Source organism: Pezoporus flaviventris, unplaced genomic scaffold (genome assembly GCF_033815535.1).
Source record: "Pezoporus flaviventris isolate CSIRO_AGI_PZ_B2104156 unplaced genomic scaffold, CSIRO_AGI_Pfla_v1 ptg000069l, whole genome shotgun sequence".
NCBI lineage: Eukaryota > Metazoa > Chordata > Aves > Psittaciformes > Psittacidae > Pezoporus > Pezoporus flaviventris.
Genome location: NW_026892617.1, coordinates 2,306,939 through 2,333,010, shown reverse-complemented (window position 1 = coordinate 2,333,010; position 26,072 = coordinate 2,306,939). Strand labels below are relative to the sequence as shown.

The 26,072-nt window shown below is 55.6% G+C and overlaps 1 protein-coding gene across 3 annotated transcripts; it reads left to right on the top strand.

Annotated features, from left to right (window-relative positions):
- Positions 1–9,282: 9,282 nt before the first annotated feature.
- SLC16A1 (solute carrier family 16 member 1) lies at positions 9,283–24,083 on the top strand. 3 transcript variants are annotated; one of them, XM_061471977.1, is made up of 5 exons: positions 9,283–9,372; positions 17,107–17,364; positions 20,508–20,651; positions 21,167–22,015; positions 22,507–24,083. In XM_061471977.1, the coding sequence occupies exons 2-5, from the start codon at positions 17,148–17,150 to the stop codon at positions 22,779–22,781; spliced, it is 1,485 nt and encodes a 494-aa protein (XP_061327961.1). In that variant the 5' UTR covers positions 9,283–9,372; positions 17,107–17,147; the 3' UTR covers positions 22,782–24,083. The 3 variants fall into 3 exon arrangements, with proteins under 3 accessions (XP_061327961.1, XP_061327960.1, XP_061327962.1); XM_061471976.1 differs by lacking the exon at positions 9,283–9,372 and adding an exon at positions 10,120–10,385; XM_061471978.1 differs by lacking the exons at positions 9,283–9,372; positions 17,107–17,364 and adding an exon at positions 19,799–19,939.
- Positions 24,084–26,072: the final 1,989 nt, after the last annotated feature.

The following is a 26,072-nucleotide window of genomic DNA, read 5'->3' as shown; positions in this document are numbered from 1 at the left end:
GGAGCCAGAGGGGTTAGTGGCTGGGATGTTGTGTGGGACCTGAAGAGGTCTGTGGCTGTTGATGGCCAGACCAATGTCTCCTGTGACCCCACACCGCGTACCTCCCCCTCTGCTCCCTTGGCTCCCTACAACATCGTCATCTGCTTTTCCAAGTCACAGCGGAGGCGAATCCAGTCTCCAAGACAGCAAAAACACACTCACGTCCCCCGAGCTGTGTAAGAATAGCAGATGAGCTGGGGCAGCCTTGACCACAGCTTCCTGCTGTGGCCGAGGAGGAGATGATGGAGAACACCCCTGCGCTGGGGCTCCTGGAGCTGCATGGGGGGATCAGGGGGCAGCAGGAGGGGAGGTGGACACCTGACCAGTGCAGCGATGTGAGACCCCAACCCACCGGGACCATGCCTGGATCCCCCAAACCCAGGGCTGGCAGAGGGTGGGAGGAAACCCTCCATCATCCTCTTCCTCCTCCCTCCAGCGTGGGATGGGGAAGTGGAGGCTGCGGAGTAGCGTCACCCAGCCCCATGAGAGCTGCTGCTGGCCAAGCCACAGCGCTAGGTACACAGTCTGTGTTTTAGCAGGGATTAATGATCTTTGGTGCTTGTGCCCCAATGAACTTCCACCCAGAGAAAAAGAAGTATTTGTACCCGGCAGCAAGGGGTTTAATCAAAAACAAGCTTCTGTGGCAGCTGAAACACTGCAATCTGAAACACCGCAGATGCAGCCAAGTCTCCTGCAGCAGCTTTCCAGCAGGTTAACTTTGGACTGGGATGATAACAAATTATCTGCTAAACACACATGTGAGGGGAGCCTCATGCCAGTGTGTTCCACTTGTCTTTAGCTGCTCCTGCTCTCATTTTCTCTAAGTGTCTTTGTCACCCAAGACATTTTGTTCTTTTAACCCTGGAAACCAGGGAAAGGGTAGCAGCGCCTTTATCCTAAGATGGAGCATGACCTCCTGCTTCCAAACAAGGGCTGGCTTTATTTCTGCTGGAGCTGGACTTGGGGAATAACACAAATGTTTGTTGTCCCACAAAAGACCGGCTTATCAGCTATTATTAGAGCAGGGATGATAATTCAGAAGGAGCAGCTTATTAGGCACATTTAACCCCGTTCTCTGTTTATGGAAGATCCGGGATTTGTTTGGATGGTAACTGGGGTTGTTGCAAGGGTTTTCTTCTGAGGCTCTTTGGAGATGGAGCACGCACACACCCTGTGCCCGTGCTGGTGTTCATGCCATGGGCTGTTTTGCCTCTGTGGTGGGTAGGTAGGTCAGAAGACATCTCACTGGGCATCTGCCTGGGTGAGGAAGCAGTTCTGGCTTGTACATAAGACTCATTAAGTTGCTTTATGCCTCTTCTCCTGCTTGTACAGCTCAGCCACCAGAGTCTGTGTAAAGCAAACACGAGAAGCACATCAAGTGTTCAAGGCCAGGTTGGACGGGGCTTGGAGCACCCTGCTCTAGTGGAAGGCGTCCCTGCCTGTGGCAGGGGTTGGAGCTGGAGGAGCTTTAAGTTCCCTTCCGCCCCAAACCAGTCTGGGGTTCTAAGAAGAAAGCAGAACTGAATTTGCCAGTGAGAACCAGCTTTGACAGACACTTACTTAGCAGAACCGTGTCCCTAGCAATGTGGACTTAGAAGGCAGGACTTGGGGTCTGTAAATGTGTTTTCTCTCACACAAGCTCCTTGCTGCTCACCCCTGAGGACAGTGCTATCTCCCAGACTGGCTGTGCAGCCACCAAGCAGCAGCACAAAGCTGAGGGTGGTTTGTGAGGGGCTGTGAAGGAAGAGGAGATGGAGGAGAAGGAGCTGCAGAGTGGGCAGAGCATCCCGGCGATGCAGAGGCGGTATGTGTGATGGAGCAGTGGATGCAGGTCCCTAATGAAGCAGCAGCTGCTTCCCAAGGAAAAGCCACTTGAATCCATCCCACTCCAACCCTTGCTGCCGGCAGGACATGAAATCCCAGCCTCCCTGGCAGCACAAGGCAAAGTCCCCAAGGCCAGGGCTGCCTCCAGCTTTCAGTGTACTTTGGTGGTGCTGGACTTAGGCCTGTGTTTGTGCAGGGAAGGGACCTGACCCACTTCAGAAGGAGCCGGCTCCACGCAAGCCTTTGGGATGGGCTCTGGCCACTGCCTGTGGCCCCACCACCTCCCCTCCCCTCTCCACTGGCCATGGGCGCTGCTCCCTGATCTCTCCTTCCCAGGGCTTGGAATGATGCTGAGCTGGGCCCTGGGAGGGAGCAGAGCCTGTGGGACCCCCCCACCCCTGCCCATAGCTGGGGGCTGCTCCTTGTCAACAGGAACCCTGTACTGGGCACGGGCTGTGAGCTCCTCTCCAGGGACCTTTCCCCCAAACAAGCACGGTGGCACAAGGCCAGGGGACAGTGGCTTTCCCAACATTGTCAGTCCCAGCTCTTTGGGCCCAGAACAAGTGGGGTTTTGGAACAAGCAGCACAAATGTGTATTGACACGTGTACATAACAGGTTGTGTGCTCACCGGAGCTGAATGGGAGCAAACTACTCCCAGCTCCTGCCAGCGAGGGAAACATCAAGGCAGCAGCGCTGGTAAAGCCAGCCATGAGGACAGCACAACAAGCAGAGCTCAGCATTCGCTGCCTTTCACCCGTGCTCGCCCCACGCAGCCCAGTGATGCAGCTCCAGTGGTGTTCCCACTTGGACACCCAGTCTGAACCATCAGCAGCTCACCCGAGGGCTGAGGCAGGAGGAAGTGAGCATGTCCCTGACCTCCTCCCTGCAGCTTCTGTCTTTCCTTCCTGATGCTCACCTAGAAACGGAGCAGCCCAGGCTGGGCAGTGCCTGTGGCATGGAGCTCTGCACTGGTGCTTGGCAGAGGGATAGGGTTCCGTGTCTCCTCTGAGGATGGATACGAATGCTCAGCCCACGGGGTGCTGCACACATGGAGCCCCAGGAGAGCATGAATTGCTCCCTTCGCAGGCTGCTTCCTTCCCAAGCACCTGCCAGCTTGCTCATAGAATCATAGAATAGATAGGGTTGGAAAGGACCTTAAGATCATCCTGGTTCAGCCCAGTGCTGGCAGCCACGGCTTCCCAGGTGGAGTGGCAGAAGCAGGCTCCTGGATGTCCACGACCTGTGCGCTTAAGCCAGGAAATCCCAGCCCTCTGCTACTTGCCAGGCTCTAGGTTTAAAAATACTTAAAGAAAATAATCCTCCAGTCTCATTGAGGCCAAAGCAGCTCTGGGCAGGATTCAGAACAAATACTGGGGGCTGTGTTTTGTCTGTTCTCGGCAGGCGCTTGGCTCAGTGCTCAGCGGGGACTCGCGCAGCCATTGACATCTCAGTGGCTTGGGAGGAGGGTGCCAGGGGAGACATGGACAGCATAGTGTGGGGCAGGAGCACACAGCCCCGCTTAGCAGCCAGGAGTGGCCCTGATGGTGCCTGAGGCCATTCATGGGGTTTGGGAGCATGATGCTTCACACCCAGGTCCGTGGCGCTCACCCTCCTCCTCCATAAGCAGCGCTTGGTAAAGCCTCAGATTCTGCTGTCCCTGCCCTGCGACTCCCAGACTCCACACATTCATGTGCCAAAGCCCCAAGTGCACTGGGCCTCCCCAGTGATCCCCTCTGTGGGGAACACCGAGGGCTGGTGGTTACTGGAGGCAGCAGGAATCGCTGCCCCAGGGCTATGGGCAGCCCTGTGTGATGGAGCGGTGGGAGCAGCACAGCCAGGGCCAAGAGGTACCTCCACAGGAGGCAGGGCCAGCGGGGCAAGCCCCGTGCCTGGAGGAAGGCAGGCTGCCTGCTGTCCACTTGGCTCTCAGGCTGTCCTCTCCCTTCCTTTTCAGACCTCTGAGAGTGCCCCAAGCTTGCCCAGGATGGCGCAGGACCACAGATTTCAAGTACTAGAAAGAGGAGCCGGCTTTTGTGCAACATCCCAAGGAAACATCTGCTGCATACACTGCAAAACAGGAGTAGAGCTGGAGAGCAGCCTGCAGCTCCAGCTTATCCCCATGGTGATGCTACCCCAAGATCACTGAAGGTGCCATCCTTCCAGAAGCAGCCAAGTCACCAAACCCACCAGCAGTGGAAATGGATCCTAAAGATGAGTCGTGAGAAGAGGGAGAGATGCTGCAGCCTGCTTGAAGATCAAGAGACATGGCCGTAAATGCCACCAGCCTCCCAACATCCAAGGATCACACAAGGCAGGCTATGAAACAAGGAAGAAACACGCTCTCTGGGCAGAAATACGAGGGAGAGGTCCATGCAGGTGAGGCAGTGTTATTGACATATGAAGCTATTTGGTGCAGGATATGGTTAAAATTATATGCAGAGCTCCCACCTTTTCCTCCCCACCCCGAGAACAGGAATAGAGTCATTAAAACAGCATGTTCTGGGACAGCAGTGATCCCACGGGAGAGCTGGACACAGTGAGAAGTACTGCTGGTATCCCTGCCTCTTTCCTCAGGGGTCACCAGGTCTGCCAGAAACTTGCTGAGGAAGATCCCACCATGTGGTGTATGCTGCAGGACAGGATCTCGTACTGGTCAGACTGGTTTGGGTCTCAGGACAGCGGTGTGGCTGGGCTGGAGCTGGGCATTCATTCACCCTGAGGATGGGGCCTCTGTGTCACCCACAGCACGTGGTGATGCCCCATCCCAGCCCGCTCACTTGCAGAGGTGCAGTTCCTGGGGTGGGATTCGCCTCCAAGCAGAGGATTGAGCCCCTTCCCCTACCTGTGCAGAGGCACTGACAGCACCTGCTATAGACCCTATAGGATGAGCTGCTTACTCAGAGCTGCCAAGATGTGCTTGTCAGGCAGCCAGCACTTGGGAAATGAGGAAGGAAAGCGTGGAAGGAACGAGTCACTGCGCTGGGAACAGATGGAATGGCAATCTGCAGGGAAGGATGGCAGCCCCCACACTGCCTGAAGAGCGAGCGAAGACCCTCCCAAAGCAGCGAATTAGCATTGGAAAGTACATTGGAATAGCATCGCTTTCCTCTGGCTCCAGGGACAGCAAGGGAGGAGGAACAGAGATAGTATTTCTTGTGCCAGATAAGCTCCTTGGCAAAAGGTGACACGCTGGTGTAGACTGCAGCATGAGGGGCCCGGGGAAAGGAGCCAGAAAGCACTCACCCCAGAAGATGAGGAACAGGCACAGTGCCAGGGTCAAGGGAGGACTACAGCCTACATGTGACGTCTCTTAACATTTGCTACGTGGTCTCCATGTGGTCAAGGACCCCTTATTTCTGAGCAAGCTTGCCAAGAGGATCGTTCTTCTCCTGGCAGTGGAGAGCAGGCGTGACAGGCTGGAGCCAGGCATGTGGCACGGTGCATCTCCCAGGCGGGATGCAGAAAAGCTGGATCAAAGCAAACATAGCAGGAAAAGTTCTCCACAGAGCACAGTTACCCTCTGCCCACACAGCAACAGCAGGAGCAGCTTACCTGCTGCCACGTGCCTCTAACCGCCTCTGTGCTGTCCTCAGGTGCACATGGAGGTGGCAGTCACCCTTTGGAGACACGATGGGAGATTATCCTCCTTCTGCTGGGCTCGCATCATCTCATGCTCCAAATGACTGTATTTGTCTCATCACAGCTCCACTTCAACCGGTTCTGATACAGAATTAGCTCTGCTACCATTGGGTAACAGCTATAGGGTGTGAGTGGAAGAAACACCTTGACTCCTGTTTCTGCCATCACGCCAGCAGATGCAGGTCTCTCTGATGCAGTCCCTGGTTTCTGGACCCGGGCACTTGGGACCACTCTGTGGAGACACAACCTTGCTGAAGAATGTCCTGCATCCCCAAAGGGATGCATGGGTGACCTCGACAGCAGGCAGGGGACAGAGCAGCAAAGGGAGCTCAATGGGTGAGAATAAGCGTTGACCTAAATGAGTGTAAAGACAAACCACAAGTGCAAAGGTTTGCTATGGCACATTAATGGCCGTTTTAAACAGAAGCAGACACTTTCTTCCTAAGGTTCTAAACATCAACAGAGGCTGTTACACCAACACACCCCTGAACAATGTTGTCCTTTATCATGCAAGGGAGGCAGAACCTGTGCGTTCCCCAAGGACCGCACTCTGACACCTTCTCTTCCCTCTCCATTGTCACAGGGTTGCTGTGATGGGTAAACTCAAAGCCTGGAAGCTCAGTTGAAGAGAAATGTGAATCCAAAAGGTCAGAAAACCTTTTCCCGAAGCTTAGTCAGGAAACTAGACAGGGTATCTCGAAAGAACAGACTTTCCCTAGAGATTCCCAATAATTCCTGGATTTGGACTCATGTTACCTCTCTTATCAAGCAGGACATGCGTATTCACGACAGATGAGAGAGCTAGACTTTTACACCTGCTAGAGACATTAACTCCAAGCGAAACCAGAGCTAGTGATTGTATTTTAAGATTACTACAGCCCTTAGAGTTTACAACAGGACACAGAAAACCTGATCTGGAATTGCTCTGCCATGGCCTCTCTTGCACCCTGGAAGAAAAACGGTTTGGCTGTACCCTGCTTTGAACTTGCTTAGTGTCCACAGTACATGCAGCCAGTAGCAGGACTGCAAGGCTGCTCAAGGTTGCTTTTCAAGGACAGCTTTGTTGCCTGATATCCTGAAACAATATCCTGTTTTCCTCACTAGACAAAAATTCCTGATGGGATTACTATTAAATCCGTCTTTTAAAGGAGACAGATATGCAGTGGCACAGAGCACGAAGGATTCCTTGACACTTCCTACAAGATGGAGAAACAGCAGCAGCACAGCCCTATGGCTTCTCACCTGCTCTTTCCACCCATCCCTGGCTGGGAACCCTGAGCACTTCCCACCTCCAGCAGGCACGGGCCGTGCAGAACACTTGATCCAAGACAGGATGTTGAAGAACAGCAAAGCAAAGCTTTTTGTCATTTTCTTATTAGCAACGTAATTCTTTTGCATGCAACTGGCTATTTCTCTCCATTTTCATGGCGATGCCTCAGAAGTATGCAACTTCTTGGCAGAGGGAATCAATGGCATGATAAATACTAACCACAAAGAGGTTAGGGCAGCTGTCAAAGTAAGAACTTTACACTTAAATTGGCTGGACGGGGCTTGGAGCAAGCTGCTCTAGTGGAAGGTCTCTGCCCATGGTAGGGGTTGGAACTGGATGAGCTTTAAGGTCCCTTCCAACCCAAACCAGGCTGGGATTCTGTGAAATCTCAGCGACCCAAACTTGCCCCTTTAAGTTATTATTCATCTTGTTGTATAAGCAAAACAGGGCGCAGAGCTCTCCCTGTGAAGTCGCACAGAAACAGAGGTATCAAGCAAAGCTCCCACCCACTCCCTTTGGTTTATGGTATCTTGCCTCAGAAGTGGGTGAAGGAGTTTCTTGTAGTCCCTGGTCTTCCCTTGAGTGCACCTGGCCCGTAAGGTGCCCTGACATGCACAGAGCACAGCCATGAACACGCTCCTGTGATGTGAGGAGAGGTGCTTGCCTTTGAGGGGAAGGGCTTGAGCCTCTGCGGCTGCTCCAGTTCCATCTGTGCAGTGTGACTGCTTTTGCCTTTCCTCCCCTCTCGGGGCTCTGAGCTGAACAGCACCACAGTGCTTTTGACACTAAAATAAAGTAGAACTTTAAACACAGACTCACAGAATGAATCCCAGACTGTTTGGGTTGGGAGGGACCTTAAAGCTCCTCCAGCTCCAACTCCTGCCACGGGCAGGGACCCCTTCCACTAGAGCAGCTTGCTCCAAGCCCCTGTGTCCAACCTGACCTTGAACACTGCCAGGGATGGGGCAGCCACAGCTTCTCTGGGCACCCTGTGCCAGCGCCTCAGCACCCTCACAGGGAAGAGCTTCTGCCTAAGAGCTCAGCTCAGTCTCCCCTCTGGCAGGTTAAAGCCATTCCCCTTGGCCTGTCCCTACATCCCTTGTCCCAAGCCCCTCTCCAGCTTTCCTGCAGCCCCTTCAGGCACTGGAGCTGCTCTCAGGTCTCCCCTTCAGGAGCCTTCTCTTGTCCAGGCTGACCCAGCTCAGCTCTCTCAGCCTGGCTCCAGAGCAGAGCTGCTCCAGCCCTCTTGGCCCAGAAGACAATTAGCATCATTAGGCAGTGGGAAATGGCAACTCAAGGAAAACATTTACAGGTAACAGCCCTTTTGTGCAGCATTCATGGGAATGAAGAACACTGGGCACGGGTGCCACAGGCAGTTTTCCCTCTAGAGAGTGAGGATGGGGACACAAGGATCTACTTGGGACGCAAGGGCCTCTCCCGCACACGCAGGTACCGAGCACAGCGAGCCCAGGCCCGTTTTTTGACACAGAACGGAACGGTGAGCGGCACGAATGGGATGCCGACAACATCCAGCTCGAGGCAACTGCAGGAGAGGCTGCACGGGCCTCGCTCCGCCTGAAACAATCACAGCAACACCAGAAACATCCCCCACAGGCAGCGCACGTCACTGCCTCCGTGGAAAGCCAGCTCAGGCTGGCAACGCGCAGAGGTTCCGCGGTGCTCACGTACAGCACCGCAGCCGGTGGCTTTAACGAGGATGCTTCACTGCGTTTTCCACCGGCAGCGACGCGGGGCCTCGGGCAGGGCACAGGGGGACAGCCCGCTCCTCCCCACGCCTGGCGCACCCGGAGGAGTCACCCACCCGCAAAGGGAAGTCCCTGAGATGCTGCCGCACCGTGCACAGTCCCAGCCGCATCCATGCGGGGCCTCCCGGCGGGGCGGCCGCAAACCTGGCAGGAGGTTGTAGTGGGGTGGGGGTCGGTGTCTGCTCCCAAGGAACAAGGGATGGGACAAGAGGAAACGGCCTCAAGCTGCCCCAGGGCAGGTTTAGATGGAGCTGAGGAACAATTCCTGCCCCAGAGGGTGCTCAGGCATTGGAACAGGCTGCCCAGGGCAGGGCTGCAGTCACCGTCCCTGCAGCGCTCACACCCCCTCAGTGCCACGGGGCAGCGGTGGCCTTGGCAGTGCCGGTACAGAGGTTGGACCGGATGAGCTGAAAGCGCTTTTCCAGCCTCCTTGATCCTCCGGTTCTCTGACACCGCGCTCCCCGCCGCCAGCCCGGGCCTCGGCCTCCGCCGCCTCTCCCCCCCGCGGGGCGGTACGTGCCGGGGCGCACGGCTCGGCCGGGCCCTGCCGCAGCTCCCGGGGCCATGCGGCGGCAGGAGCGGGGAGAAGGGGTGTGTGTGTGTGTGGGGGGTGTCCTTGTGACGGGGATGGGGAGGCCCGGAACCGGGAGGGGGTCACGGAACACACGCAGGCCCGCCCGGCTCTGGCGGGGCGACGCGCACGTGGCTCACGGCGGGGGGCGGTGCTCGCCCATCGGTGCCGTTCCCCGGTTCCCCGCCCTCCGCGGCGCGGCCCCTTAAGAGCGGCGGGGGGGGCGGGGGTGGCGGCACTCGGCCGGCGGCGGCACGCGCAGGTAGGGCTGGCGGCGGCGGCTCCACGTGGCGGGCGGCGGGACGGGACATGGCGGGAGCGTGGGGACGGTGCGGGGGACACCGGGAGCTCCGCAGCCCCGGGCTCACCGCCGGGTTCGGTGGGTCAGGGCTGTGCCGGGGGCCGCGGCTCCGGGCCTTCCCCCTCCCCGCTACCCCGGTGAGTACGGGGAGCTCGTGCTTTGTTCTTGCTTCGGCACAGCCGCACGGGTGAGGGTCCCGCGGGGACGGTCCCATAGCCTCGGACCCCCGGCCGTGGCCCCGCGCTCTCGTGCCGGTGTCCTCCCTCAGTGGGTCGCGGGAGCGGGCGGTAGCTTCGGGGGTCCCGGGTGGCCTTGGGAATGAAGAGGGGATGCTTTGCCTCCGGGAGCGGGGGGGGGGGGGGCGGTCCTCACCTCTCCGGCCCGGTGCCCGATAGCGGGGGGTGCGGGGGACAGGAAGGCGTGTGCGGCAGCCGGTGAGAGGCGGGGGGCACCGGGGAGGGAGGCTGCGGTTCCCCGGGAGCCTCGTGGGGGAGGCCGGAAGGGGCTTCCCCTTCCCTCCGGGCGACCCGCGCCCCACGCAAGTGCTCCAGGTCTCCCGGTGGGTCAATCGCTGCGGTCCTGCCTGCGGCGTTACCGGCCGCCGGGATCGGTGGTGGCGGAGGGGGCGCCCGCGATGAGGCCGGATGCGATGGGACAAGGACTCGCGGTGGTCGCAGCGGGGAAGCGGGAGCGGTACCTGTTGCATCGCTCCTGAAGCTTGCGGCCCCACGCATCGCATCCCTGCCCCGTGCGGGTGCTGGGCATCGCACCGAGGACCGCTCTTGATGGAGCCCGGTGGTCGCCGGCTGGAGTTCGGTAGCCCCAGGATCCCGTGGGCCACCGGTGTGCAAATGCCACCCGAAAGGGCAAGCAGCGCTGGCGAGTTTGGAAGTTGACCTGAGAAAGAGGATGAGCCTGAAGAGGAGGCTCGGAGGGAAAGTGTGGAGGACCTGGACCTGCAGTGGGTGGGAGAGGTGGGATTTCTGTCCTCCCCTCTGACAACAAGTTGCCGAAAAGCTGCAGAGCCCCTTCTGCACAGCACCACCCCAAAATAACCAACCTTAAAGCAACCCCTTTGTGCAAGGGTTGCTCATGTTCGCAAGGCTTTCAGTTTCTTCTGAGGAAGAAAGATGGGATTTCTTAGTAGCGTGACAAGAAACCTGGAATCTAATGACGGTGTTTTTGTGCTTTTCTGTGAGCCGTAAGCCTTTTTGTGGTGCACAAGCATCCTATTTTGATGCTAAGTGAGGTAATTTAGTGCTGGCTGATTCTCCTGGGTCTCTTTGAGAGTTTTTTGGCTCTGTCTGGAGGGAAAGGAGCAGGGCTGAGAACTGGGACGATGCGTGGCATAACTGGGGTGTGCTGGGGGCAGAGTGGGGCTCTGCATTTGGGGAGAGGAGCAACTGGGGTTGCTTGGTGAGAAGGGGCTTTCTCAGTGTTGATCACTGGGGTAATGGATTTCTTAATGACAGATAAGTGTTTGGCAAGCCTCCCTACCCCAAAGTCATAGGGGTGCCTGTGCTGGTCCTGGCCCTTGGGGGAAGGTGTGAAGTATCCTCCTCCCTTTATGGGAGGTGATTCCTGACAAAGGTGCGAATGGCTACATGTGCTATTGGCTTATCTCGCACAATTGGCCTGATTTACCTGGCAGCCAAAGTGGAAAGTACCCGGTGACTTGCACGCTACTAATTTAGGTATCCTTTATGAGGAGTTGAAAAGCTGCACGTAGGCTAAGGGAGGCGAGTTGCATCTCATTAAACACCCTAGTGCTAATCTCATTGTTTCACTTTTATGGCTTTTCCTATTTCCTTCTGTGGAATCAGCCTATAGCAGGAACTCGATGGAAGTAAGAGCTTCTCACCAGTGATGCCTGTCTGACTCACTTCTAAATGTGCCCTTAAAGCTGCTGCGGTGGAGTTGTGCTGTAGCTGAAACAAATTCGTGTGGGGCTGTTGGTTAATTCCTGAAACAGTGAGGACCTGCCTGCTGCTGGGTCCTGGGTGAGGCTCCCATGCCTCAAACCTGGTTTGGGGGCTCTGAGGAAGCAGTAATGTGGAGATGGCTGCGTGCAAAGGCAGCTCATGCTCCTGTCTCCAGGGAAGAGGGTGGCACATGCGTTTTGAGTGACTTTGCGGGGTTTTGGAGCCCCCAGCAGCCTTAGCTGGCTGGTGTCTGGTGGAGGAATGCCGATGTTATTGGGTACCACATTTTTCTCATTCTGAGGATTTCCTGGCGGGCACGGGATGTCCCAGGAGTGTTCCTGCTGCTGCTGGGAGGATCAGCTCTGCTCCCTGGCAGAGCATGGCCTGTGCTTGGAGTTGGAGTGCTGTGGGAAGCCCTTCACTGAGGGATGGGAGCATGAGTATGGGGCTGTATCCACCAACAGTGCCTTTGCTCCATCCCTGGTACCCCTGAGCTGAAGGGATGGCTCTTTGTGCCCTTTGGGTGAGTCTGTTCGAACCTGCCTGTGAAACTTGCCAGCAAAGCTGTCTCCAGAGCAGAGCTGCTCTGATCATCTCTGGCCTCCTCTGGACTTGCTCCAACAGCTCCACGTCCTTCTTATGTTTGAGGCCCCAGAGCTGGATGCGGGGGGGGGGGGGCTGTCTCACAAAAGCCCAATAATAATATAATAATGCATAACAAATAAGCCAAGCTTTTGCCTTTGAACTTGTTGATAGCTTGCTTAGGCTTGACTTCACCCTTTCCCAAACCAGTTAGATGCTTGGTCCTTGCTCAGACAGGCTGAGCATCCCTGTTGCTAATAGCTGGGCATGGCAGCCCCGGATGAGAGCTTGTCTGGTATCTGTCTTTCTGTTTGGGAAGGTTTTTCCCCTCAAAGCTCCCGACAAACCCATCTCAATCCTTCCCAAGGTGGCTTGTGGCCTTTTGCAGCTCACAAGCTCTGGCTGGGGCTCTGTGTGCTGGGTGTCCAGGGATGGCCTTTGGCCTCGTTTAGGCTGCTCCATGCCTCTGCAGGCTGGGGCTCGCGCTCTGGATGGTGCTGTGCCAGTACAGCCGCTGTGCCCCGTGGCGTCAGCCTGTCTGTGTGCCCGGCTTAGCTCACCTCACCGGGCCGGCACACCGGGGCACGTTGGAGGCTGCGCTGGGTGTCCGGGCTGGGAGAGTTGCTGCTGGGCTGGGCCGCTGCCCTCGCCGCTGCCCTCGCCGCTGCCCTCGCCGCTGCCCTCGCCGCTGCCCTCGCCGCTGCCCTCGCCGCTGCCCTCGCCGCTGCCCTCGCCGCTGCCCTCGCCGCTGCCCTCGCCGCTGCCCTCGCCGCTGCCCTCGCCGCTGCCCTCGCCGCTGCCCTCGCCGCTGCCCTCGCCGCTGCCCTCGCCGCTGCCCTCGCCGCTGCCCTCGCCGCTGCCCTCGCCGCTGCCCTCGCCGCTGCCCTCGCCGCTGCCCTCGCCGCTGCCCTCGCCGCTGCCCTCGCCGCTGCCCTCGCCGCTGCCCTCGCCGCTGCCCTCGCCGCTGCCCTCGCCGCTGCCCTCGCCGCTGCCCTCGCCTCACCCCGGCCCTCAATCGGCCATTGTCTTTGGTGCGGAGCCCTGAGGAGTCACGTAGGCCATGTGCCGCCAGGTTAAAGCCCGGCGGTGGGTGCCGCTGGAATTACAGCTCCGTGCTTAATGCTGTAAACCCGCTTAAAATGGGTGCAAGTGGTGTTTCGTTAGCGCCTCACAATCTCTGTTTCGTCTCGCTTCTGACCAGATTCGAAGCTGGAAAGCGTTGCTGGCTGCAAGCAGCTCGGGATCGCCAGCGCCTCCTTTTCCTCGGCAGTGGCTGCGAGAGCTCGGTTCCGTTACAGGGGCCACAAGGGTTGCTCAGGGGCCGCTGGCTCCTCACAAAGGGGGTTTTCATATCCCTGTCATCTCCCACCAAGTGCTGAGCGCTGGAAGAGCCTCGATTTGGGAAGTTGAGATGGGGAGAGGTAGAGATGTGTCAGGCTCTCATGCGGAGAATGTTTTGGGATAGGGCCGGTGGTGCAGGCTCTGGGGAGCATCCCTCCCCTCTGCCAGGGGCTCGAGGTGGAAGCCCCCTCAGGGAATGGGGTCTTTGTGCCTGTCCTGCCTGGTCTGGGTGTCTTGGTTCACGTATGAAGTGGCTGAAGGCTGGTCCAGCTGCCTAAGGCACGAGGGAAGCCCAAATGGTGCCCGAAGGAGGCTTAATGGTGGCTGAGGTGTGTGGTGCCTGGCCATGGCTTGCATGGGCAGCAGATATCCCTCTCCCTCAGACCTGGAGGAGGAGGCTTGCATAAAGGGGTTACCTGGGAAATATTTGATGGCATTTGCAGGGCTTTTATAAATGTGAGCCTCTGTCTGTCTGCTTTGGAGCCCTGCCAGCCTGGGGCTTTTAAAAACACAGCCCTTTGCCACAGGCTGTATAACTAAAAGTCTGAATCTTCCTATTCCAGGCCCCTCTGGAAGAGGCAAGCGGTGCTGCTGCAGAGGGAGATGGAAAGGGTTTTGGTCTTGTGTGGGATCCCTTTTGAGATGACACAGTCCTCATTGCCTCAAAGCCTCCATTCCCGCTCTGGCCAGGGCTGTGCAGAGGAGGGTTGCTGTAGGCTACCCATTCCTGTGGCTTAGTCAGGACACTCACGGGGAGCAGATGTGATACTCGCAGTCATTACTTGCTCTTAATTACTGCAAATGTGGTGATTTTATTTCCTAATAGGGCAAACTGTAGCTGGCTGCCTGGCAGCTGTGAATTTGACTTCCAAACACGTCTTACACGTTGCAGCTCTTCCAAAACAGAGCCTGCAAGTGTCATAACTCTGTTCTGGGTGGTTTTTTGTTGTTTTTTTTTTTTCCCTTTTGTAAAGGGGAGGGAAGTTTTCCAATTGAATTGGCTGCGTTACATCTGCCTTTTCTTGGTTTTTTTTTCCCTCTCTGGGTTGAAACTTGTGTGTGAGGGCAAGGAGGAAATCGGTAAGAAGCCTTAATGCGGTCGAAGGAAGAGCTTTCTAAAACTGGCCTTTCTTATTAAAGCTTTTCAATGAGTCAGGGAAAAATGTTGTGGCATGCAGAGCTCCTCATGTAAACCCTCTGGCGTCAGGCTTTGGGAATCTTGCTTCATGGTCTCAAGCCTTGCTTAGTTCATGGCTTTTTCCTTGTGTCTCAGCGATGCAAGAGAGGTCATGTCTAACCCGCGCAAGAGTCTTGTCTTTTGGAGAGAGAGATGCCACCTGAGGACCCGCAGGAGGAGGAATGCAGGGAAGGAACAAAGAGCCGCAGTCATTTTGGTGCAGTTGAGCTCCTCAGGAATGGTGGAAGAATTAAATGAAACCTAGGGGTGTGACTTGGGAGCAAAAGGGAAAAATCCCCAACACCTCATCAGCGTCCCCCAGCTTTTGATCTGGAGAGGTTTTATTGCCAGTAGTTTTAGTGCTATCACGATTGTGTTCCTTGCTTGTAGGATTTTGTTGCCAGCATCTGGTAGTTTCAGCTCTTAATGATTTCAGAAATCAGTGTTTTAAAGCTCACTGAAAGCTCAGTGTTACTCAAAGCAAGACATGGCCACAAAGTCCAGGGCACAGCCCATGGGGGAAGTGGTGCTGAGCAGAACTCGGGGTTCACAGCAGCTTTCCAGCAAGAGCCTGGGAGGTGAGTGGGCTGCTCCCCATAGGTTTCTGGTGAGCCTTCGTGGAGCCTGGCACTCTTCTCCCTGGATGCTGGTGCCTGCAGGTAAGTGCTGGCTCCGGGCTCTGCCTGCAGCTGGACCTGGATGGTGTGGATTCAGCTTGCCATGATCCCCAGAAGCCCGAGAGGAAATCTGCTCCTCTGGCTCATGGGCAGAGTTCAGCCGTGGACGTGCCCGTGGCAGCGTCTTATAAATGATTCCTTTGTTGGAGTCAGATCTCTGGGGTGATGGTCATGTGTCGCACTGGCCGAGATGCAGGAAAATCGGTGTCTGGGTCAGGCTAAACCAGTCTTAGCAGCTTACGGAAACCAGCCTCGTGTGCTTTGCTTCCTCTTGCCCACGGTGAGTCTGAGGTATGGCTTGAGAGCGTGTCCGGGTGTCGGGTGGCTCTGGAAACCCGGTGCTGTATCAGGTAACTGCTGCCTGTGTGCCCAGTGGCAGGTAGGAACAGGGGCTCCCTGTGGCTCTGGGCCACCGGCTTCAGCTGGGATACCTGGATGTGCACCGAGGTGACACGGAGCAAGTGAGAACAAGGCGGGTGCTGGAGTACTGTGTGATGTACCGAGGGCATGAGGGGACGTGCCAGGTAGACGCTGGCATGGCAGCAGTAGTTGACGAGATGGTAATCGCTGTGAACCTGAATGATGTGTGCTATAAATAGGAGGCTGTGCCTCCCTGAGCCAGCCCGCTGCTTTGAAGTTGGTGCTGTGTCTGGTGTGACTTGGGGGTGCTTTGGAGAGAGCTCTCCTGTTCCAAGGTGGCTTTTTGTTCAAGTGGGCACCGGGGCAGCAGGGCAGAGAACTGCAGAGCATCAGGGGGGCTCTGGCAAAGGAGGCTGGTGGTGGTCAATGTGGGCAGTGGGGTTTCTGGCTGTGAAGCCAGGGAGGGTCATGGGACATCAGAAAGCATCTTCCAAAATCTGGGGCTTGGGGGGATGTGATTTCTGGGGACTATAGTGATTGCTGGTGCTTTGCATACTGCAAACCAGGCTTGTGAGCAGCTGTTCTGGTTGCGTTTCCTCGCTGGGGTGGCTTGTGCTGCTCTCTGCTGCCTGAAGCAGCCCGACTTTTTGAGCAGCCACAGTTCCAGGGCACGATCCAGCCATGCAGCAGCTGCAGGACAGGGAGCGAGTGCAGCAGCACCCTGACCCTGCAGGTCTCTGAACTGCTCCGAATCATCCTCTACCTGCCCAGCCTCCTTGAGAAGATTCTACATTTCAGCACGCCTGGAAGACATTTTCCCATTTATTTTCTAATCCCTTCTGGTTTTGAGCTTTTAAGGTGAATTGTTTTTGATGCTGGGGTGCTTTTTGGTAGGGGAGGAGAGTTTGGCTGTAGCTGGATCAGGGGGTTCTGGGCTTTGCCGAGGCTGCTCTGGTTGCACCCATTTTCCCTCCCTGGGCAATGTTGGCAGCATATGGGAGCCTTTCCTGATTACTGCTCAGGCTAAGTTTAGCCACTGCCCATGACCTTCATGTTAGCGGGTGCACTTTTGCAGAAGTGGAGGTGTCCCGTCTCTGCATGTGGATTTATTTCCCTGGGCATTTAATAACGTGTGTGCTCTGCTCCTGCTCTGGATGGCCTGGGGCTTCCTGAGGTTTTGCAGTGCTTCAGAGTGGTGCTGGGGTCACGCTCCTGGAGATGCTGCAAGGGCTCTGTTCTGGGCAGCAGAGCCCCAAGTGAGTCTGGCTGTTGCCCTGCTTGACCTGCTGCCACTGGTAGCCCTTCCTGCTTCACTGCCTGCTGGTGGCAAGGATGTGCCCTGCCCTTTTTGGCTTAGGACACGGTATCATGTCTTACATTTGTTGCTTATAAATACCTGCTAGCCAGCGCTCTTAAAGGCCAGCTGCAATCTGAGCATGTGTATTGGGCTGGTCTTATGAGTCTGGTGTGCTGGTGAGCCGCCAGTGCTCACCTATCAGATCAGCTCTCCAGGAGGTGGTCCTGGGCACTGGTGTTGTGCCAACCTTGTGAGCAGGGGTCAGGCCTTGCTCTTGGATGCCAGGGTGTGGGATGCAGCCATCTGCTTTCAACTGAGGTAATACTTTGTCCTTTGCAGATCTTTGAACCCCGACTGAGTCATTGCCAGCTTGGTTCAAGATGCCACCGGCTACCGGAGGCCCTGTGGGATACACCCCTCCTGAAGGAGGATGGGGATGGGCTGTGGTTGTCGGAGCCTTCATCTCCATTGGGTTTTCTTATGCCTTCCCCAAATCCATCACCGTGTTCTTCAAAGAGATTGAGGTCATCTTCAATGCGTCCAGCAGCAAAGTCTCATGGATTTCCTCCATCATGCTGGCCGTTATGTATGGAGGAGGTAAGTGGACTCGAGGCAGGAGTACATGTTCTTGTGTGTTGTAGTACAGGATGTGGTTCTTCTGCTGGGTCTGATTTGCACCTTGCTGTAGTGACAACAACAGAACTTTGCTAGAAGCTGGAATTCTCTCCTTATGTGAGACCAAAACTTCCCTTAGCAAGTTTCTCTTAAGAAGGTTGCTCAAAAAGTTCCATTTAATGCCCAGAATTCAAAAAACCAGGTTAATCTGTCCTCTGCAAAGCTGTAAGTAAAATCTTTCCGGGGAATTACAACTTGTGTAATTCTGCCCTTGTCCTTGTTACAGCGTGCTGCAGACACTGTCTGCTTCCAGCGCCTGCTCAAGGGCCAGGGGAGCTGCTGTGCCATGTGCAGGAGCCCTGCTCGCAGGGTGTCTTTGAGATAAGACCTTGATTTTTCTATTTATTTATTTGAATTCAGCAAACAGCTGTATCTGGGGATCTGTCCCCAGTCTCTGGTCAGCTCTGATGGCTCAGCTGTGCTCTGGAGTGCACTAAAACCTTGCGCTGCCTTCTCTTTCTTGCCCCCCCCCAGCAGTGCCATAGGCAGCTTGTGCTGTTTGAGGGTGGCAATGTGCACTGGAAATAGAGACATGAGCAGAATAAAGCAAAACTACTTAAACTGAGGCGGCTTCCCTCCCCCATCCTTCAGAAACTGCTTCTTGGAGCTTTTTAATCCCCAGGCTGTGCTTTATCCTTGTCTTTATAACCAGTGAGGAGCAGGTGGAGTGCTCCTGAGGGATGATGTGCTGCTGGTCTCTAACCCGCCAGCAAACACAGCTTTTCACCAGGTTGCTCAGCTGAAAGCAATCCGAAATGGGAGCTGACTTGTGTCCACTTCAGAGGCACATTGGAGCTCGTCCCAGTGCCATCCGTGCCTGGCAAGCAGCCTGTGCCCTCCCTGCATTTGTGCATCCAAAGTGGCTGACGTCAGCACCCGGCCAAGCACGAGGCTTTTCCTCTGGGGGAACAGGCTCTGCTTTGTCCTCGCTCAGCTAGTGAAGCGACCAGCACATTTCCCTGCTCCGATGTTATAACAAGCTTGTAAACCGTGTAACTGCCTTAATGAGACTCAGTCTGGGCAGTTCCTCCTCTCCTAATAGCTCAGAGCTGGTTCCCTGGGGCACCCTGGGGTGGCACTGCCTGGAGTTGCCTGGTGGATGGGGTGAGAGCTCCCTCCTTCAGCCCCTTGTCCCTCTTCTTCCATGCTAACACTGCCCTGCTCCCATTGAAATCGTAGAATCACAGAATGATTTTGGTTGGGATGGACCTTAAAGCTCATCCAGTTCCACTAGACCAGGCTGCTCTAAGCCCCATCCAGCCTGGGTGGAATGTTTAATGTTGCCATTAAATCTCAGCAGTTTGCCCATCTTGAACTTGCTTGCCCATCACCTGATGGCAGGGATGCTGAAGGTATCCCAGACCTGCCCATGTGCATCTCCCAGCTTCTGGAGCATGGGAGCGTTCTGTTCCCCGAGTCAGTCATTCCAGAGCTCCTGCAGCCATTAGCCCAGACCCTTTGCAGGGTCTGAATTGCATTGGAGCAGTCCCTGTGTGCATCCCATTCTCCTCATCCTCCCCCAGGCACCTTCCTGTGGGAGCTGTGCTCTTGCTTAGAGGCAAGAAATGTCGCTCATGCTGTGGCAAAACCTTGTGAGCTGATGGTATCTTGAAGCCTGGGGTAGCTTCTGTCCTGGGCACGGCTGGGGGTGGTGGAGCAGCATGTCCTGCAGCCCCACACAGTCACCATCAGGGTATGGGGATGTGATTGTCTCCAATGCCCTTTTCCCAGCTCCACGTTGGGATTAGGAAGGACTCTGTTGTGTTACTTAATAGATTTTTGGGGTTGGTTTTTTTTTTTTTTTTAATTCACAGCATGAATAATCAAGGCAGATCTGTAACATTTGGTCCAAAATGCTTCATGTGGCTGGGAATTACTTTTTTCTTTTAATTAAAAAAGAGGGCTCTGAGGGAATCGCCCCCAGAGCACACATTGCTGCCACCAGAGAACACATTGCTACCCTCAGTGGCTTCCTGTTCCCTTGCCCTTGGAACTGCTGCTCTGGCCTGGATTTCCAGGAGGAAAGGCCACTGCTGCCTTTAGACTCTGTTCAGGGGATCACATTTGCTGAGTTCAAGGTCCGGGTTTTGCAAAGAGCAGAGTGCTCTCTGAGGCTTGGGGTGATGTGGCAGCCCCCCAAACGCTGCTGTTGCCTCACATGAGACTGTGGCCCCTTCCCAACTGCTGGTGCCATCAGGTTGGTGTCACTGTCACAGGCTGCTCTGGCTAGCTTGTAGGCACTGTGCTGGCCGTGGGCTTCTGTAACCTTCCCCAGGCTTTGTTTAAACTGGGCAAGAAGGTCAAGTAGCATCTGAGGACCCATGAATAACATGTTGACAACCTTGCTATCTGTTAATGGCAAAACTAGGTCTGTTAATATTCGATGGGTGTTCATTCAGTTTATTTAAATATGTTTTAGTATCTGTAGAGCAAGCTTTGCAGTATCTAATCACTGTTTGCTTTGGATTAAAGCTCCTGATAATGAAGCACTTAAAAGGTGGGTGTGCAGAGCAATTGGGTTTTTCTGCCTTAGGGGTAGCAGTGAAAACAGAAGCACCCCTTCTCCCTGGGACTCTCTGGGGTGGCTACTCCTCTGTGAGCCCTTGGGGAGCTCTGCCTGTACCCATCGAAGCTGCTGCCTACCAGCTTTGGTTTTGATCCAGAAAGCTCTCTCTAGAGATGGGCAGTTGTTATGCACTTGCTTTTCTGCTGAGGCTCCAGCCTGTGGTGGGCATGTGGCCATAGGCAGAGCAGAGCCCCCCAGCTCAGTGCACTGCATAGGGCAGGTGACTTTACCCTATCCCAAACCCCTGTCCCTGAGGGCAGCTGGTGCCCAGGCAGCTCCTGCTTTAGCTCACAGATGGCAGCTTGCTCAGAAAACTCTCAGCTTTCTGTGCTCTAACCAGATGTCCCTCTTCTCAACAGCTGCCTCTGAACCTCCTGTTCTTTCCCCTTACCCCAATTCCCTCGCTAGGTGAAGCGTGAAACATCACTGTGCGAAGTGTGCTTGCGTGCATGCCTCGTGTGAAGATAGCTCATCCCTTAGCATCTCTTTCACTCCCCAGGTCCCATCAGCAGCATTCTGGTGAACAAGTATGGCAGTCGGCCTGTCGTGATCGTAGGTGGCTTACTTTCTGGGACCGGGTTGATCGCAGCCTCCTTCTGCAACACGGTGGAGGAGCTCTACTTCTGCATTGGGGTTGTAGGAGGTAAGTGATGGCTCTGCCCTAATGGGGCTGCAATGGAGGTAAGCTCTCCTCTGAGGCAGCAAGAGGAGCAGTTTAAACCCAGTAAGTTATTAGGGAATATCTGTGATGAATTGGCATAAATCCCAATTCCTGTTATATATTCTAATAAGAGATGGCTCTGGTGATGTAACATGGGGAGACTGTGCCAATGACTGTACGTGAGACTGGTGTTTGGTATAGACTGTAGAGAGCGTGTGTTGTTACTGCCCCAGGTTAGGGTTGTGCCATGCCACTTAACGTTTGTCATGAGCCAGGGTGGTTGTGGCTTCCCAATTCCTGTGTGTGGTTTTGCTGCTGCCCTGGTGTCTCCCCCCCAGTTCAGCAGCAGGAATGAGTGCTGCTCATGCAATTGGGGTGTTAATACAGCCAAAATGGAGCTGTGGAACCCCCCAGAACCAAAGCCCTCCTTTCTGCTGGTGTTGCTGGCTTGTGGGGATGATCAGGCTCCAAGCCCCTTATTTCTCCTCTCCTTTCAGGCCTTGGACTTGCATTTAACTTGAACCCAGCCTTAACCATGATTGGCAAGTACTTCTACAAGAAGCGGCCCCTAGCCAATGGGCTGGCGATGGCAGGCAGCCCCGTGTTCCTCTCCACCATGGCACCCTTGAACCAGCTCTTCTTTGGCATCTTTGGCTGGCGTGGCAGTTTCCTCGTCCTCGGAGGTCTCTTGCTGAACTGTTGTGTTGCTGGATCCCTGATGCGGCCCATCGGCCCCAAGCCAGACCAGCTGAAGAAAGAGGTCACTAAGGAGGCGCTGCAGGAAGCTGGGAAGGCTGGTGACACCAGCACAGACCTCATCGGTGGGAAGACCAAGGAACAGAAGAGCTCGCTTCTGCAGACGATCAACAAGTTCTTGGACCTGACCCTGTTCAAGCACAGGGGCTTCCTGCTCTATCTCTCGGGCAACGTGGTGATGTTCTTCGGGCTGTTCGCTCCCTTGGTCTTCCTCAGCAATTATGCAAAGAGCAAAAAGATCAGTAATGAGTCTGCAGCCTTCCTGCTCTCCATCCTGGCCTTCGTAGACATGGTGGCCAGACCTTCCATGGGACTAATGGCCAACACCAAGTGGGTCAGACCCAGAATCCAGTATTTCTTCGCCATCGCCGTGATTTACAACGGGGTGTGCCACCTCTTGGCCCCCATGTCCACCACCTATGCTGGCTTCTGTATTTATGCTGGCTTCTTTGGCTTTGCCTTTGGCTGGCTGAGCTCAGTCCTGTTTGAGACCCTGATGGACCTGGTGGGAGCACAGCGGTTCTCCAGCGCCGTTGGCTTGGTGACCATTGTGGAGTGCTGCCCTGTGCTTCTGGGACCCCCTCTGCTAGGTAGGGTGTGGTGTGCCTGTCCTGTCTGGCCTTGCTGCATGGTGGTGGGTCTCCTCGAGCCATGGGCAGCCCTCAGCACTGGGGCAGGGATGAGGGGGGTGAGCACTGGCCCTGGACCACCTCAGCATCTGAAGGATAGCTCAGGAGGTGGGGTCTGAGCCCCGGGCACAGGGTAGGGGAGCAGGGGCCTTACCTGTGAGGGTGCTGAGGCGCTGGCCCAGATTGCCCAGAGAAGCTGTGGCTGCCCCATCCCTGGCAGTGCTCAAGGCCAGGTTGGACACAGGGGCTTGGAGCAAGCTGCTCTAGTGGAAGGTGCCCCTGCCTGTGGCAGGGGTTGGAACTGGATGAGTTTTAAGGTTCCTTCCAAACCATTCTATGAATAGAGCTCTGAAGCAGAGGGTGATGGGCTTGGGCTGTTCTTGGGAGCATCTCCTCAACCTGGAGCTGTTCTGGGGGGTATCTCACTAAGCTGTCCCCTCTCTGTCCCTCAGGGAAGCTCAACGACATGTATGGTGATTACAAGTACACATACTGGGCCTGCGGGGTCATCCTCATCGTCTCTGGGATCTACCTCTTCATTGGGATGGGCATCAACTACCGGCTGGTGGCAAAGGAGCAGAAGGCGAGCAAGGCGAAGCACGAAGGGAAGGAGGAGGAGACCAACATCGACGAGGCTGGGAAGCAGAAAGAGGCAAACAACGATGTGGCTCCCTTGCCTCAGAAGAGTGGGGAGGATGGCGTCAAAGAGGAGGAGAGCCACATGTGAGGGACAGGTCTCAATCCCGGGGTGTCGGGGAAGTGCTGCTGCCCTGGTGCAGCGGCTGGGGCACTGCTCCGCTGGCGCTGGGCAGCCGTGAGAAGTGTTTAAACCAGGTGTTCATTTTTTAACCAGGCTCTGAGTTCTCTTTCCATCTGTGTTCAACAAAGGTTCAACAGGGCTACACTTATGCAGTATCCTTGTTTTGGGGGGGGGGGGGGTGGCAGGAAGGGGTAGGGGGAGGCTTTTTATAGTTTGGCTTTTTAACAGTAACATGAATGTACTAATACGTGCCTTACAGTCTTCATATCTAGCTGAATCTGGAGGAGCCTTAAGTCTAAAATGTGCTTTAGCTCTGTATTCTGTTTGGGGGGGTGGTGGTGTGGGGGGGTGGTGGTGGTGTGTTTGGAGTTTTGTTAAAAAGCCATAAAAAAGCAGGATACTGGATTTGTTGAAGCACGATGGGCTTCAGGGCCAGCCCTGGATGAATACTGCTTCACACGCTTCTTACTGCAGGTCCTGCGGAGGGGAGACTGGGCATGGGGCAGGGTGGTCTGATCCCCTGTGCCTGGTGCCTCTTGGTTCTGTAGGTGGTCTTTAGGTATGTTTTGAATACACGTTAGCTACTGTAGTTCTTTAAAATCCCTCTTGTTGTGGCTGTTCTCTCATGGGATATTTGGGTTGGAGAAGGTTGATTGCGGTTCGTATTAAGCAGCTGTGTCTGCTCTGGGGCTGTGGCAGCCCCTGTGACCTGGACCCTGGGCCTAAGCCCTCTGTGGGGAGGGTTGAGGTCCCCCACTGTCCCCCAGCTCTGCACTGCTGGTGCCTTTTCTCAGCCTGATGCTGGGTGATGTGAACATGGTGGTGCCAGCTTTGGTCCTGTTTGCAGGACTGTGCTGCCCTGTCCCTCTGTGGGGTGGGTTTCCACTACAGCATCCCTGTGATCAGTCCCACCCAGATGGGTGTTCTGGTGCCTGATTATGGGCAGAGCGGAGGGGCTGGGTGAGGTGGGTGGAGATGGTACATCCCTGAGACAGGCCTTCTGCTTTTGCTCTTTTATCTCTTTAGAGAAACCTCTTTTACTCGCTTCTGTTCAACTGAGATCTTAAGGCAGTGGATGCCCAACCACTCACATCTAGGACACGTAGTGGGGAGGAAAGAATTTGTATGTATTTATTTTTTATTTTTTAGTGTTGGAAGATATCTCATTGTACGTGGAGCAGGTTTATGGCTCTCGAGGTCTAGCAAATGTTGATCAGAAACCATATAAGAGGCTGAGTTTTTTCAAATAAACTTGTTTTTTACAATTTACTCATCAAGTGTTAAACTTCTTTCCTGAGATCACACTTTTGTGCCAAAGGAGATGTGTTTAGGGTTGGCATTGAGAGGAGCTGTGCTCAGACCCAGCCTCTCCTCTGCTGGTACCCAGCCTCCTGGTACCACTGGAAGTGACACAGGCATTGCCATACTGCTGCAGGATGCCAACCCCTTTTCAAAGGGGAGGAAACCCCCCATTAAAATTACTTCCTGCTGCTTGGACTGGGTTAGCTGGGAACATGGCAGTAGTAAATCCTCAGTTGTTTTCTAAGGATGCTCTCCCTGCCCTGTGCTGTTTGGAGCTGTTTGTGCTGTTTGGAGCTGGGTGCCACCGCCAGCTCTGGGACCCGCTGTGGCCCTGCTCCTAGGATCCACTGCTGTGCAAGTGCAGGTGAAAGAGAAGGGTGTGGATGTGTGTAGGAGCTGAAAGAAAAACTTTTGCCCTGCATTAGGCCATAAAGTGACTCAGTCTAAAGCTGTGTAATTATAATTGCGCTGCTTGTAAGGGCAGAGCCGGGCCCTTGTGGTGCCGTGCTGGGGTTGGTGCTGCTTGCTCTGGACTCTGCCCTGCAGCACCTCTCCTCCCACGGCAGCCTGGCAGGGCTTGGGCTGGTTTTGCCCCGTTTCTCTCATGGTTCAGCTCCCAGAAGGAGCAGGGCTATATTTAGTCACAGTATTGCTGCAAGCAAAGGTATCTGTGGCACTGGGAAGTAAGGAGAGTGGTGCCTTGCTGTTTGTTACCTGCTTGAAATGCCGGAGCTTAAAATAAGCCATGGGGTGTGGTGTGACTGGTGAGAGATCTGGCTTTTGCGGGGGAGAAGGGCTGCAGGCTCAAATCAGCCAGCCCTTGGTGCCTTGCTCTGCAAGATCCTGTGTCCCAGGGCACCCTATGGACAGGAGCCTGGGGATGAAGAGGGAAGGCTGGAGCAGCTCTGCTCTGGAGCCCGGCTGAGAGAGCTGGGCTGGGGCAGCCTGGAGAAGAGAAGGCTCCTGAAGGGGAGACCTGAGAGCAGCTCCAGTGCCTGAAGGGGCTGCAGGAAAGCTGGAGAGGGGCTTGGGACAAGGGATGTAGGGACAGGCCAAGGGGAATGGCTTTAACCTGCCAGAGGGGAGACTGAGATGAGCTCTTAGGCAGAAGCTCTTCCCTGTGAGGGTGCTGAGGCGCTGGCACAGGGTGCCCAGGGAAGCTGTGGCTGCCCCATCCCTGGCAGTGCTCAAGGCCAGGTTGGACACAGGGGCTTGGAGCAAGCTGCTCTAGTGGAAGGGGTCCCTGCCCATGGCATGTGGAGTTGGAATGGGGTGAGCTTTAAGGTGCTTTCCAACCTCAACCAGTCTGGGATTCTGTGGCTGCTTGCCCAGAGCCGGCTGGGAACTGCTGGGACAATAGCACTGCAAGAGGCCATAGAAAGCGTGCTGGAATGTGTTTCCCCACTTCCCAAGCCAAGAGGTCCTGGTGGCAGCAGCGCAGGCATCGCTGGGCATCCCCCGCTGCTTGTGACTCCAGCCCTGAGTTTTGCACGGATTTCCTCTCTGTGTCCCGCCTGCTTTCCTCCTGGGGGGAGCCAAATCAAATTCTCCTCATAGCGGCTGGAAATGAGGAAATACTTGGGAGCTAATTCCCGTGCGCTTTGTTTGCCCAAACATCTGAGCCTGCGGGCCAGAAGTGCTCAGCAGCAGCCCGGGGGGGGGGGGGGGGTCCCGGAGGAGCAGACGCTCGCTGCCGGCTGGGAACTGCTGCCAGCTCCTGCCCAGAGGCAGGGGTAGCTGGAGGCAGCCAGGTTACAGGCTGCCCTCCTTCCCTGGTGTAGGGGTTGTGGGGCGAGCTCGCTGGGTGACCCAGTGCGGATGCAGTGGCCGGGGTTGTGGAGCTGCTGCTGCTGCCTCTGCCCCGGTGCTGGTGCATCCTCCACCCATCTCCTCTCTGGTACTTCTCCAAGTGCACCCTTTGGGTGCCCTGGGCCCGCTTCCCCTTTCTGGGGCAGG

What these genes read in the sequence shown, in the direction of transcription:
- SLC16A1 (XM_061471977.1), top strand. Translation starts at nt 17,148, where the DNA reads ATGCCACCGGCTACCGGAGGCCCTGTGGGATACACCCCTCCTGAAGGA. An exon ending in CTGCATTGGGGTTGTAGGAG is followed by an intron (nt 20,652 to 21,166) that starts GTAAGTGATGGC and finishes CTCTCCTTTCAG; the next exon opens with GCCTTGGACTTGCATTTAAC. An exon ending in TCTGGGACCCCCTCTGCTAG is followed by an intron (nt 22,016 to 22,506) that starts GTAGGGTGTGGT and finishes TCTGTCCCTCAG; the next exon opens with GGAAGCTCAACGACATGTAT.